Source organism: Stigmatopora argus, chromosome 22, assembly GCF_051989625.1.
Source record: "Stigmatopora argus isolate UIUO_Sarg chromosome 22, RoL_Sarg_1.0, whole genome shotgun sequence".
NCBI lineage: Eukaryota > Metazoa > Chordata > Actinopteri > Syngnathiformes > Syngnathidae > Stigmatopora > Stigmatopora argus.
The window spans coordinates 4,393,103-4,407,031 of record NC_135408.1 but is presented as its reverse complement, the minus strand read 5'-3'; the positions used below and the strand labels follow the sequence as shown (position 1 = coordinate 4,407,031).

Below are 13,929 nucleotides of genomic sequence, written 5' to 3'. Positions count from 1 at the left end.
TGCTTGACTTAATACAATCATAAATCATACTTTTGACCTCACACTAAACCTGTGTGGAGCTATGAATTCTAACATTCAGACTGATGCACTCATAATTAAAAAGTGTATTTTTTTTGTTATCCAAGAAGCAGCACACAACACAAGTGTGTACAAATTATATCATCAAGTGTATTTTTTTGTTATCTTTATGCACGTTCTGTACACATATTGAGATCCATTTCACATGAACACTATACAATAGCAATGAGTGAGGGATGGAAAGTTTTTCGAGCACAGAGCAGCTCACGTCAAATGGCACTTTTCAATTAAAAAAAATGTAACAAGGGATCACAGAGCTTGAAATAAGTCAATATAGACAAAACCCAACAGAGGAAATGGCTTTATATTATTAGATCCATTCAGTAACAGATTCAGCACATATAAAATGCACAATGCAATGAAACAAAAACATTTGTTTGTCCCATCCTTGTGTTTTCTCAGCTTAATCTGAGCCATGAATAATGCATGAACACAAGATGTTTGCAGCTATCAGAGGAGAGTGTGTGCTTTTTGTCTCGAGCCAAAGGCAATCTAAAACAGAACGTGTTAAAAGGAGCGATGACAAGATACATCGAAATATCAGAGAAATATCAATACAATTCACACATCATCAATTATTCATCTCCCGGAATAAGTCACCGATAGAAAAAAAACAAATACATGTTTGGCTGCTTTACAAGGAATATCTATGTTTCCACGATATGTTTACATTTCCTGTGTGCTTTTTGATCATCCCTTAACAGTTTTTTTTTTTCATGGTGGGTACATGATGGACAGTGAGCTGGCTCCATTGTCACAGAAGCAAGTTTGGGCAATTGTTCCTCGGGCCGAAAGTTAGGCCGCAGCGTTTTTGGGTCATCATCGTGAAGCTGTGAGGGGAAGGGAGAAGGACGAGCATCTCAGACGCTAAAATCTTCTCTGTAATTTAGCATCCAAAATGCCTCTTGAATGTGCTAGCCTCTATATATACATACAAGCAATGTTTACAAATATACCTTCACTTGGTGTCGACTGAACTTTCACATTTACTCCTATTTTGAATGAAACGCTACACCGACCAGACGGGAAAAAAAACTGACTTCCATCTGCCTTACTCCAATGTTCAACAGCCAGCTTGTGTTGAGTGCTATCCCTTTTTAAACATCCTGTATTTTTCATGAGGATCATCTCTTGCGGACAGAGGCAGGGCAAGCTGCTGGGCTTCAAATCCTCGTCATGTATTATGTGTTACAGAAATGAAAGGGGTTCATTTTTTTCCCTCGTGTGCCACAAAAACGAAACAACTGTTTTGCTCTGCTTTTAAGACGGTGGCTGTAGAAAGTGAACGCACCTGCGCTACTATAAATTTGTTTTCCAAATGAAAAATATCCAGAACCTGTGCATTTTTTTACACCATTGTTTTTATGCAACGTTGAGAAATTACTGTAACTATTGATTGAGAAATTATGTGTGAAGGGATTTAATGCCATTGATGATGAATGTGGTTTGATGTAGTTAGGTTTGATCTTGACTTTGTTACTGCAAAAAGGTTATAGAAGCAATGTTCCCTCTAAGCTGTGTGCGTGCGCAATTGCGCACTACTCTCGTCTTCTCTGCGCACAACAAATCATATGGAGCGCACCAAATAAAATCCCAATTTTTTTTTAGCTGTGAGGTCGACGCGCAAACCACTCATCCGCCGGGCCGCCCATTCATAGATATTAATCATTACATTTTATTATTACTAAATCATTTATGTGTAGTAGACATACACCTGCTTATGGCAGGTGTGATACTGGTGTGTCCCCATAGCGAGCAATGATGATGTTGCTCACAGTACTCAATGTGCTCAGGGAGGTTGTCTTTCTGCCCAGACAAACAGAAAATTAGAGGGAACATTGTACAGAAGTAGGCAACAGATTTGTTTAACATCTTAATGTTTGACAAAAAAATAAAGAATTAAATAACTTGTGTGGTAGAAACCAGTAGGTCGTGTCATATCTGTAAACTAGCAAGTGCTGCACATGAAATTAAAAAAAAAAAAAACTATATTGGCTTATTGTGTGTTGGTTTTTTGGCAATACAAATTTGTTCAGGAAAAATAGAAGCAAACTGTTTATGAGTGTGCAGCGTGAAATTAAAAATACAGGCTGAAGCATGTGTTAATAGATTTGGGCTTGTTTTTCTTTTGCTGGAAATGGAGGTTTCATCAAGGTAGAGAGAGCCTTGTGTGTTGTTCCAGTGAGAAATTGGGGGGAAAAAGCTCCCCCTTTCAGCATGGGAATGACCCCAAGCATAGATCCAAATCAACAAAACAAGGCTCGCACAGAGGAGGAACATTTTTGAAGGATTCATTGAGACTTCAAAATAAAATAAAAAGACTTCAATGCTTTAATTAAAGAACAAATTATATGAAGGCACATCAATCCAATCCTCAAGCACACAGTTCCAAGGCTCTGTTATCATTGTTCTTATGCTAAATGATAGTTTTTTTTTTTCTCCCAATAGATCTCTGCAGTAGATTTTTTTTTCTTTTTGCATTTTTGCTTTTTTTTGGTTTTGCTAGGTTTAAGTAATTAAAAATGCTTATTTTTGGGAGGGGGCTTTTAGATTTCCTGTTTTGTTGGTGATCCTTGAATACACTTTGTGCACTGTCCAAGGTGTGATTTTACACAAGCTTTTGTCTGATACTAATTCCTGTAATTTTTGTGCTTTTTGGGCCATTGGGGTTAAATTGCACAGGTTAATAGTTTGCATGATAATTACTACAAGGTTGCGCCGACTTTCTAAAGCCACATTACGTCAGACACTGACATTTTCGACAGAGATTACAAAGTAAACACTGAGGGAACTGGACTTCGGTTCCTCTTAATGCATCATATCCGTGCTATATACAAAGCAACACTGGATATGTCTCTTCCTTGATTGACAACATGAAAAAAAAACAGAACCAACAGGAAGTGGGTATCGGACGACAGCATTATGTTTTCTGAGCAACCGTGAGAGTAAGTTAATATTAAGTCTGCGTTTGATGGTTGGCTTCAGTTACCAGTGAAATGTCTGCCGTCCCATCAGAAAAAAAAGACTAACGGTGAATGGAAAGTGAAGCACCCTCGCATCCGCTCAGTCCTGGGCTGCCTACTCATACGTAATATTCTTTGTCCTTGTTCTTTTTGCCCTTTGTGATTGCCTTGGCCACGGAGGCCGTCGCTGTGCTTTTGTCTTTGACGACCGCACCGTTGCCTTCCACCGCAAAATTGTTGGCAAAATTGTGGCCCTGGTCTGTCTGGTAGGAGCCCTCGTCCCGGTTGCGGTACTTGTACATGGCATAGAGGAGGATCAGAATGCAGAGAGCAGCAGCAGCCACGATACCAACCACCATACCCGTGGTGCTACTGGACTCCCTGATCACTTCCACGGCGCCCGGTTGGATCTTTTCGTCGGAGGCTGTGGGGTCGGCTGTGGGCACATGGGGAAAATTGGGGGGGTAAGTTAGTCCTGGAGTGTTTCGGGAGGATGGGGGAGCAGGGGGCAGAAGCACCTGGTCTCGGGTGTTCATTTTGCCTGCGGGGATGTGGAGCTGGTTGGGGTTGGTGGTGGGAACATAGGGGGGTAAGGGGCGGGGTTTGTGGACTCCGCCTTCACCTGCGGGAGGCGGCGGAAGGACTGTCCTGTCAGTGACCAAGGGGGAGTTGTTATTATTGTAAAAGTCTTCATCATCGGATTCTGTCATCTCCCCGGAGCCGAAGGCCGAGACCTCCACGGTGTCACCACAGTCCTCCTGGTCTGGGGGACAGGAAGGATGTGGGGGGACGATCACAGACTCTTTGGTAGTTTCGAGAGGGGACAGGAGGGTAGGGGGAGGAGGGATGACGGGATAACGGGTGGCGATGGATGGGGGCTCGAGGGAATCCACTGTTATAATAGGCAACACTAATTCCCCTCCTAAAAAAGAAACAGAAAAGGTATGGGGGCGGGGGGTCCTAAATTAGAACAGCATTAAAATTCTGCCTGAATACTTGCGCTCATTACCATATAAGTGCAATCTGCGCATTAAGTAGAATATCAGTAAAAATAAATTACCATTAACCACTGTACCTTAATGATCATTTTACACTGCGAGAAGAGCCAACATTAACTGCATGAGGTCATACAAAAATAAGAGCTGCCGCTTTGGTCTCGAGTAAAATATGTGCGGGCAAAGTGTGGGTGGATAGCGTATAAATGCTGAAAGAGTCTCACACCAGAACACAAATAAACAAGCTGCCAGAAGGAAATGAACACAGGACAAATAAAGACACTGAATAATTACAATGCCATACATTTCTTATGCATGTGTAGGCAGCAAAATGGGGTTAAATCAGTGGCAGTGCATTCTAATGGTGCTATAAAAAAAGAAAATGAATGCATTAATGTGCTTCAACATAAAGAAAATGAATTAAATCTTGCCGTTTCTCCACATTTAATAGGTATTCCAAGTGGAAAAATTAATTAGGGAACGCCCACATTTTTTTCATCAATTCTGGTTGTGACATCACAACCAGAATTGATGACCCTTGTCGTTGACAGAATGACAAATGGACACATGGCAAGAAGCAAACAGCCTAGATGGATAGAATCCGAGCACATAGCAAGTCTTTAGCTCATTTTAGGAGTGGCATTATCATCTGTTAGATTTTCCTAGTGGGCGGGGCCAAGGGAGAATTGAAGACTAATTAGAATATTATTTCATGATGAAGCCTTTTCCCTCACTTTAGATTGATTTATCTACAAAATATGATCTGCTATCATTTTAAAGTAAGTTTCTGTGGTATAACATAGCACCTTTAAGGAGAAACCAAAGATCCACATGTTATACACATAGGTAGCCCATTCCCTAAACTCCAAATCAACCAATCATAATGTCATCCGGTACCATTTTGATTTTATTCCAACTAATCAAGTTATTTGTGCTATATATTTTCCACATCTTAAGATGCATCACAGCCAGTTTAGAGCTGCAAAGGTCCTGTTAATTATTGAGGGTGCTTCATATGGGAAAACTCTTTAAATTGCGGCACTTTCAGTGCCATAAACTCTGCTATCATTCACTCTTAACAACACTATAAACGCACAGATTGCTCTCGAGAGAATTTAGTACAATTCTACACGATAAGTGATCCAGGTAATTAGAGGAAGACAAAACATTTAATCACTTTTATGATTCCAGTTGAATGATTACCAGAAGAAAAAGTCCAATATGATTTGACTAAGATGCAACAGTAGCACATGGTCAATTCTGCATCAGTGATTATTTTATTCATGAATCCTATAATGTAATGCAGTACAGTATTAAGCCCCCCTTACTTATGTCCCCACCGCCACTTATGATTGATGTACCTGCTTTACATGTGGCCAGTAAGAGAAGACAAGATTTAACTCTCAAATAGTTAGCAACACTTAAGGCAATTTTTGAAGGTAAAAACAAAAGCTATCCTCTAAGCATCCTATCGATCAAGATGACAAAATTATGCGCTCCCGAGTATTTTATTTTTTATGGATTGTGGAAAGAGTGAAGCATGTTTTTTTTAAACAAGACCTCCAGCTATGAGTGATTCAGAAGGCTACCCAATATTAAAGGAAAAGAGCGGAAACTGTTATAAAAATTGATATAATTCATTGGGAATCACTAAATTGCTACACAAGTGTGCAATATTGTGGAGCAATTTGCCACCAAGGAGTTCAATTGCTCAAGTGGGCATTACACCCAGTGGATAATTGAGCATTGATGGACCCTTATAGTAAAAAAATCAATTTGTATTAAGGTTGAGGCAACTCCACAAGGACAGTATCTTTGCCACAGAAGACCCACCTGTTCCCGGTTCACACTCTTCCAGGTCTTCATCATCACTTGGACACTCGGCCGATGCCACGAGAATATCATCGGAGTTCTGCGGCTGTGTGTGTATGCGGAGAAAAAGCAGATTTTACAAACAAAGTCCTGCTTTTCTGATATGAGCTTATTCTCTACGTGGTTTATAAAGAAGAAATATAGCAGTTAATGTTTTTTTAATGCTAGTGAAGGAATCAAGAGGAAAAAAGTGCACTCATTTGGCTGCTTTTCATTCATTGCCCCCATGGCGGATTGTTCTAGAGAAAGAGAAAGCATTTCTGTCGAATATAAAATTCCAACACGGCTAAGAAAAGCTTTTCATTTGCTTTTGTGTAAGTTGCAACAGAGAAAAATGAAACCTATCATGCAAAATCAACATGATTTCTCAGAAATAGGTTTAAATAGGCCAACAAGCGGCAACTTCAATCTAAACTTGCAGAGTGAATGGACTGTTGATGTGGATGACTATGACTAATATAAAAGAGGCAGGCTGAATAAGCGGGTCAGGAGGGCCAGCTCTGTTCTGGGCTGTCCGTTGGACTCTGTGGAGGAAGTGGGAGAGTGGAGGATGCTGACCAGGATGATGTCCATCATGAACAGCCCCTCCCACCCCCTGCATGAGTCTGTGGAGTCCCTCCAAAGCTCTTTTAGCAATAGACTGCGGCACCCTCATTGCAGGAATGAGCGCTTCCGCAGATCCTTACTCCCATCAGCTGTCAGGCTCTTTAACAAAAAAATGGCCGAGTGTTAAGACCTACCGTATGCATGCATGCATGTACATCTATGTGTATGTATGTATATATGTGCTTATATGTGTATGTATGTATATATGTGCTTATATGTGTGTGTATGTATACATATATATATATATATATATATATATATATATATGTTTATGTACACGTATGTGTATATGTATATATATACACACATATATATATATATAGATACTATATATATACATATATATACACTATATATATATATATATATATATTTCAGCAACATGCTTATTTATTTATATATTTATTCGTGTATTTATTTATTAACTTACTTATTACCTATCTATTTATGTCTAAAATGCTTTTCCTATTTCTGTATTCTCACCCTCTTGCTACTGTGACAACGAAATTTCCCAAATACGGGAGGAATTAAGTTATCCAAACATAAAACTGTTCCGTTTACTCCGACTTGGGCTAACACTTGGTAGAAAAACAGTGTGTTGCTACAGCATAATATTAACTAATGTTTTACATCTAAAGAGGCTTCGAAAGGTTGAGTCCAATTTCAAGCTTTAACAATACCTTTGGTCTCAAGTCGCAGTAAAACACAGCACACACCCATGCGCAATTGAACTGGCACATAAAAGACTTTAAAATTTAAGCCTCCTGTGAGAGTTAGACCTTGAAATTTTAATTAGTCTTAATATTGGAGTCACACAATGAGAAATGAAATGTTACTCATTTGGATTTGCCTTTGAATATTTCTCTCATAGTGTGCCATTGGTTACAAAAACAGCATGTCATATTATCTGCATTATTATGGCAACCCTTTAAAGTACACAAAGCACGCTAACAGGCAGCGCCAAGTATGTAAATGGCATAAACAATACCAATGAAATAGTATTGCATCAACTCCGTATATGCGAGTAATTGTTCCATATATCTGCTACAAATATATTGCACATATAAATCAGGTAAGATCATTTAAGACCTTTTTTTAGGGGAGAAACTTTAAAAATATACAGCTGCTGATTGGATGAAGACTACACCGTACGCTCGCAAAAACATTGTTTCCTGTACAAAAAAACGTGTTTTGCTGGTCTTTTAACGAGGAAATTAAGTTAATTTCAGACAGTAGTCCCTTCTCCTGATTGGCTCATTCTTGTGTGTTAAGACCTACCGTATGCATGCATGTACATCTATATGTATGTATATATATATATATATATATATATATATATATATATATATATATATATATATATATATATATATATATATATATATGTGCTTATGTATGTGTATGTATATGTATGGCTGTTCGGGCCTTCAAGGCCTTCTCTGCTGGCCTAAGAAATATCTGAATCATATATTATATTTTGTCCATCAATACTTAAATAAATAATTCCAAATTGTCTGTTAGCTTCCTTTCATTCAGTATTTGTTTTTAATCATTAAATGCTGCTAGTGGATTTTACCCGTTGAAGGCGCTACGAGAAAATGCACGGACCGCCACTGATATATATATATGGTATATATATATATATATATATATATATATATATATATATATATATATATATATATATATAGTATATATATATATAGTATATATATAGTATATATATATACTATATATAGTATATATATATATATATATTTCAGCAACACGCTTATTTATTTATATATTTATTCATGTATTTATTTATTAACTTACTTATTACCTATCTATTTATGTCCAAAATGCCTTTCCTATTTCTGCATCCTCACCCTCTTGCTACTGTGACAACGAAATTTCCTGAATACGGATGAATAAAGTTATCCAATCCAATCCAATCCAATTCATCAGAAGGCTGTAAAGTGGTTAAAATCTTAAGATTGGAAAGACGGTACTGTAGGAAGAGGTATGAGCTGATATTCAGTTAAAAATTCTGTATTTACTGGTAACTTCTTTACAGTATGCCCTTAATACAGCTTATTTCGAATACTGTACCTTTGAGACCACCTCTTTTGAGATTGAGAGATTTCTTAATGTGCTGGTTGTAAGAGATAAACACTCTTTTATGACTTGGGAAAAAAAATGACCAGCCTAAGGCAAATGCTACAAAAGATAAGTGATGATGAATCTCCCTAGCGCCAACTCATAAATGAAATGCTTTTGGCACGTTATTAGATAAATATTGATCCCGGACTGCTCCAAATAATGTACAATGGACACTTTTGCCCTGTTATTGCGTTGGCGTTTTTGTTTAGTATTGATGGTTTTATAATTGCAATGTGAGAGCTGTGGTATCAAAAGATAGATTAAGTTGGGTAATTCCCCACGGAAGGCTGGGTGGGCTAGTAAAAACAGACGTGGAATATGTGCTTGGTCTTTTGATCGGACCCCCACACCATTTTCTATGGCCTGTGAAATTTAAATCAATGAAAGAAACATATATTTTTGGAAAATTGAATTTCAATAAAATTTCTGTAGTACTCAAAATAATCTTGAGCACTGAAGAAATATTTGTAGTATTTGTACAAGTATTTGCTGTTTTTCCTTTCGAAAAAAAATCAATGAAAGAAATATGAAACATCAATTTTTCAATTTTTTTCATCTTTCGATTTTAAATAAAAAAAACTAACAAAAGAAAACTAAACAAAATAGAGAAGTGATAAAATATTTATCTCTTGAGTTTTTTTTTCATAAAAAATAAAGAAAATCAATATATACAAACAATATGTTGAATAAAATAAAGAGATTTACACTTACTCAAAAAACAAAACAAAAAAAAGGATAAATTTAAAACGGGAATATTTCTACCCATCCCCTTAAGATAAAATAATGACAAAATAAAAAGATACATATGCTATTGTGAGCCCCAAATTTAAAAAGCTAATTTTCGGTAAACAATGTCTTGAAATGATATTGACATAAAATAAATAGATTTACACGTACTAAAAAAAAACAAAAACAAAAAAGAAATATTAAAAAAAGAGACTATTTAGAACCACCCCCTTAAGATAAAATAATGACAAAATAAAAAAAATACATATTCTATTATGAGCCCCAAATTTAAAAAGCAATTTTTTGGTAACCAATGTGTTGAAATGATATACGGAATGTCAAAATAGTTATTGACTCAATTGATCTTCCATTAGTGAATTCATCATAGCAGCCCTAGTTTTCCTTCCAGAGGAAATCATGACTACAATGTGGCTGTGACAAAGATGCCCTAGTGGGATTTATTTCTCCATCATTCTTACTCCCCTACCTTAGAGATGCTGTCCCTCAAGCTGGGCGACCGCTGCCTGCGGGTGGTGGTCGTCGCCATCGTAGTCGTGGTCTCCATGATGGTGGTGGACATATCGGACACCGCCAGCGGGGTGGCGGAGGTCGTGTCGGTAGTCAGCACAGAGAGCGCGTCGCCTACCAGCCGGAGGTTTCCCTCCACCTGCACGCTGGGGTCGTTCTCCGCCGCTAATTTGAGCACCTGCAGCCCGTTGTAGTAGAGGCCAGAAATCTGACCCTGGAAGGGCCGAGCCTTGTCCTGGCCGCCGATTTTAATGGCGGCTTGGCTGTTAAAGATGGTCAGCTGTCTCCCTACAAGCCAGGCGGCGAGAAGTCGATAGGAAGGGAGAGAAAAAAAGGTGACGCGTTCATGAAAATGTCACGTGTGTTCTTCGGAAGACAGTTCAACCGGGCTGTTGTTAGTGACATTTAGTCATTCACTATTCACTATTTATAGGTTAACGGGCGAGGGGATTTAGACTTTAATCATGCGGTTTGCAATAAAAAAAGAGGAGCCGCTTATTTATTTATAGGTCCCTTTTTGCGCATTTCGACAAGCTAAAATTTGATTTCTCACAGCCTGATATCAGAGAGGGATTGGTCTTTGTTAAACCGTGTGCGGTCGATTGGTCACCGGTCTTTTGGTCGCCGTCTTTTGGTCGCCGGTCTTTTGGTCGCGGTCTTTTGGTCGCCGGTCTTTTGGTCGGCGCGACAGCGGGCGACCAAAAGACCGGCGACCAAAAGACCGGCGACCAAAAGACCGACGACCAAAAGACCGACGACAAAACAAGGTAAAACAACACAGTCTACGCATCAATAAAAGCCAACAATGGCTATGAGCAGTTTCACTGAGCCAACGTGTGAGTGTATAAGAGTTTGTATGTACATAAGTTTTCCCCTTAGGAAGGTACGTCCGTCAGGGTCTTAGCAAGTTCTCCAACAAAAAACAATAAAAGTCTGGGAAATTTGGAGCTTTTCTTTAGCCTAATCATTACTAGGGCATTAAGTATGACTAAATAGTAATTTGCAGTTTGTATTTAGGGAATTTGAGCAACGATTTAAATGGTAATTATCAATAACCTTGCGGGCGACCAAAAGACCGGCGACCAAAAGACCGGCGACCAAAAGATCGGCGACCAATCGACCGTGTACCTTGTTAAACTGGATCGTTATTTACCCCTTCAACATGACCAAATAGAGGCCATGACTAAAGTCAGTGAAGTCACTTATTAGTGCGGCAGGGAAAAAAAAAAAATCGCCCAAAATGAAGGCTTAAACTCCATCGGCTAGTGAATTCCGCAGTCATTAAAACTCGGAGCTCTCCCCCAGTCCAATTGTTTTAGCTCCTGAGAGGGACAATGTCTTGTAACAGCGCCGCTGACAGCAGCTACACTGATAAGCTACATCAGCGAAAGAACCGCAGTAATGGGCCTGTTTCAGGAGAATACTTATTAGCAAAGTTGGTGGCTGCAAACAGTGATCCATTTCAGCAGCCTGTCAGGGCTCTTTTGTCACAGGCTAAACTGAAGCTAGGGGACTGTGACATGGTCACTGTAGTGCATACACGGACGGAGCCAACAACAAAGGGCCACTGGGAACAAGAGGAGGGGAGCGGTTCATTTAAGGGCATCACATCGAGAGGTTTTGCTTCCATCGGTTTAAAAGGAAGGAGGAAGGATGTTTAGGCTATATTCTACGGTCTGAGCACATTTTAAAGATTAAAAACAAATTATTACACACATTTATACATCTAGTTAGGATGAAGGGATGTTAGAGCCACGCTGAGAAGAAAAATCATGAGGATACAATTGGAATATTACAAGAAAAAGCTATTTTATCTTTAAGTTCTATTAAGGTATTGATTAAAAAATGTAATGTGTTTTAAATATTATGAGAATAAAGTTGAGCTAATGGATGGAAAAGTATCATATGTTATTATTTCATTTGGTTCAAAGGTCTTCTGGACTGCCATTTTATTCTGGTAAAATTTGGACATTCTTGTTCTAGCTAGAAATTGTGATTTTATTCTCAAAAATGACATGCCACGCAATAAAGTACTTTTCTTCTATTGCATCATCGCTTTGAATATATATTATGACTTCTTATTATCCTCACAATGAAAAATTCATATTTCCATCTTGACCTCCAAAAGACAACTTTATTCTCATAATCCAATGACATCTTTGATAGATATATTTATTTATATATTATCATTGTTTCTCTTTTCAGCGTAGCCATAGTAAACCTTCATAAGTTAATGCAGTGGTTAAAGGGGGCCATGGGGGGCTGGGTATGGGTTATGTCTTTTTAGTTGATCTGTTTAATATCTGTTTAAGGGAGCAGCTACGCCACAAGGTGCAAGGGTGACAAGGAAGTAAATATTTAACAATATTTTCCACTGCTATGATTTGGCTGTCCAAAATCAGTGTCCAATTACAGTAAATGGGGACTATTATACAATTGGCTTAGATGACCCTTGTCACCATTGTCTGGTGGTGCTGCGCCTCACTTGGGGGAAGGTTAATCACTAGTTAGTTCAAGGATTAATTAACCAATCAATTATTTTTTTTACCTTTATCGAGTAGCCACTCGTCAACTACCCGACCGAGTCTGTATGGGATTCTTTGCCTAGCAATAGCCAGTCGTTCATTATCATAGTGTCCTTCAGAGAATTTGGAGAGACAGGTTAAAGGTTAACGTCTGCAAGCTGAAAGATCACAGGGTTAGAAACAGAGTGATGATGGCTAACACCTTTAACAAGTTGGTTAAGCATCTGCCACTTAAAACGTATCTTTACTGAGAGTTATTCGATTTTTAAGAGCAACAGTTAGAGAAGTCATGTTTAGGCTGTTTATAGCTACACTAGTTAGTATTGTTTAGCTATTTTAACCACAGGACACACAGGTTTATATATAAAATGGTTAATTCAAGTTAGCAGCATGAAAAAGCAGACATATAAAAACACTCAGAAAAACAGTTAGTCTGGCAGAAGATATAAGAAGAAAAAAACATTGTTGAAATTTCATAATAAATATTATATATATGTATATATATGTGTGTATGTATATATATGTATATGTATATATATATGTGTATATATATGTATATATGTGTATATATGTGTATATATATATGTATATATATATGTATATATGTGTATATATATATATGTGTATATATATATGTATATGTGTATATATATGTATATATGTGTATATATGTGTATATATGTATATGTATATATGTGTATATATATGTATATATGTGTATGTATTTGTATATATGTGTATATATGTATATATGTTTATATATATGTATATATATATATATATATATATATATATATATATATATATATATATAAAGATTTAAATACTGTCCAATAAAATGCAGTGTCCGTTTCCAATATTTTTTTTTATTCTTAATGATGGGAAAAAATGAAAATTGTTTTGGGTTATATATATCTTTTAATTTGCATGCTTTTTATTGGACAACGAAAACATTGTACATAATACATCAAAGACAAGTGATTTGACTTGGGGGAAAATGCAGTGTAAACTTACGCGTCAGCAGAGTGAGTTTTTTCAAAACAAATGCAGATAATGAAGATGCGAAGAAATATTAACTCATACATAAATGAAGAGATGCATATATAAAGATAAACAGGCTAAAGTCAGCCAATGTTGTCAGGGGTTGGTAATGAATAAATAAATAGGATTAAGATTACGGTGCAACATGGAAGAGGTGGCGACATACACGACAGTTTAAGTCACTGAGAATGTGTTCTAGCCTTCTTACATAACAAGTCTTCTCAGATTGTTAATGTTGGGGGGAAAATATCCTCATTCAAGTCATATAATGAAAACGCTGATTGCTAAATGGGAATCAATGAGTTCACAATTTATTGAAGATTTTTGGGTTTGTGCGTACTGTAACCAGCAGCTGGAGACGGAGACGGAATTTTCTCCCGCTGTGCTTGCTGGTGCACCTGCTCTGAAGAAGGTCGACCAGGTTCAGAGCAGGTTAAAGAGCAGCCAGCGTGA

General features: G+C 37.6%; 1 protein-coding gene across 6 annotated transcripts in view; it reads right to left on the bottom strand.

The window, feature by feature from the left end:
- Positions 1-148: 148 nt before the first annotated feature.
- The window catches only part of LOC144067843 (neurexin-2-like), a 163,873-nt gene continuing 150,092 nt past the window's right edge, over positions 149-13,929 (bottom strand). For 4 of the 6 annotated variants that reach the window (XM_077591839.1, XM_077591840.1, XM_077591841.1 and 1 more), the window contains 4 exons: positions 12,459-12,548; positions 9,870-10,198; positions 5,870-5,954; positions 149-3,963 (listed from right to left, as the gene is read on the bottom strand). In XM_077591839.1, the coding sequence (XP_077447965.1) occupies positions 3,161-3,963; positions 5,870-5,954; positions 9,870-10,198; positions 12,459-12,548 (1,307 nt within the window). In that variant the 3' untranslated portion in view covers positions 149-3,160. The remainder of the gene's footprint in view (positions 3,964-5,869; positions 5,955-9,869; positions 10,199-12,458; positions 12,549-13,929) is intronic. The other 2 variants (XM_077591843.1, XM_077591844.1) reach the window with 2 other exon arrangements.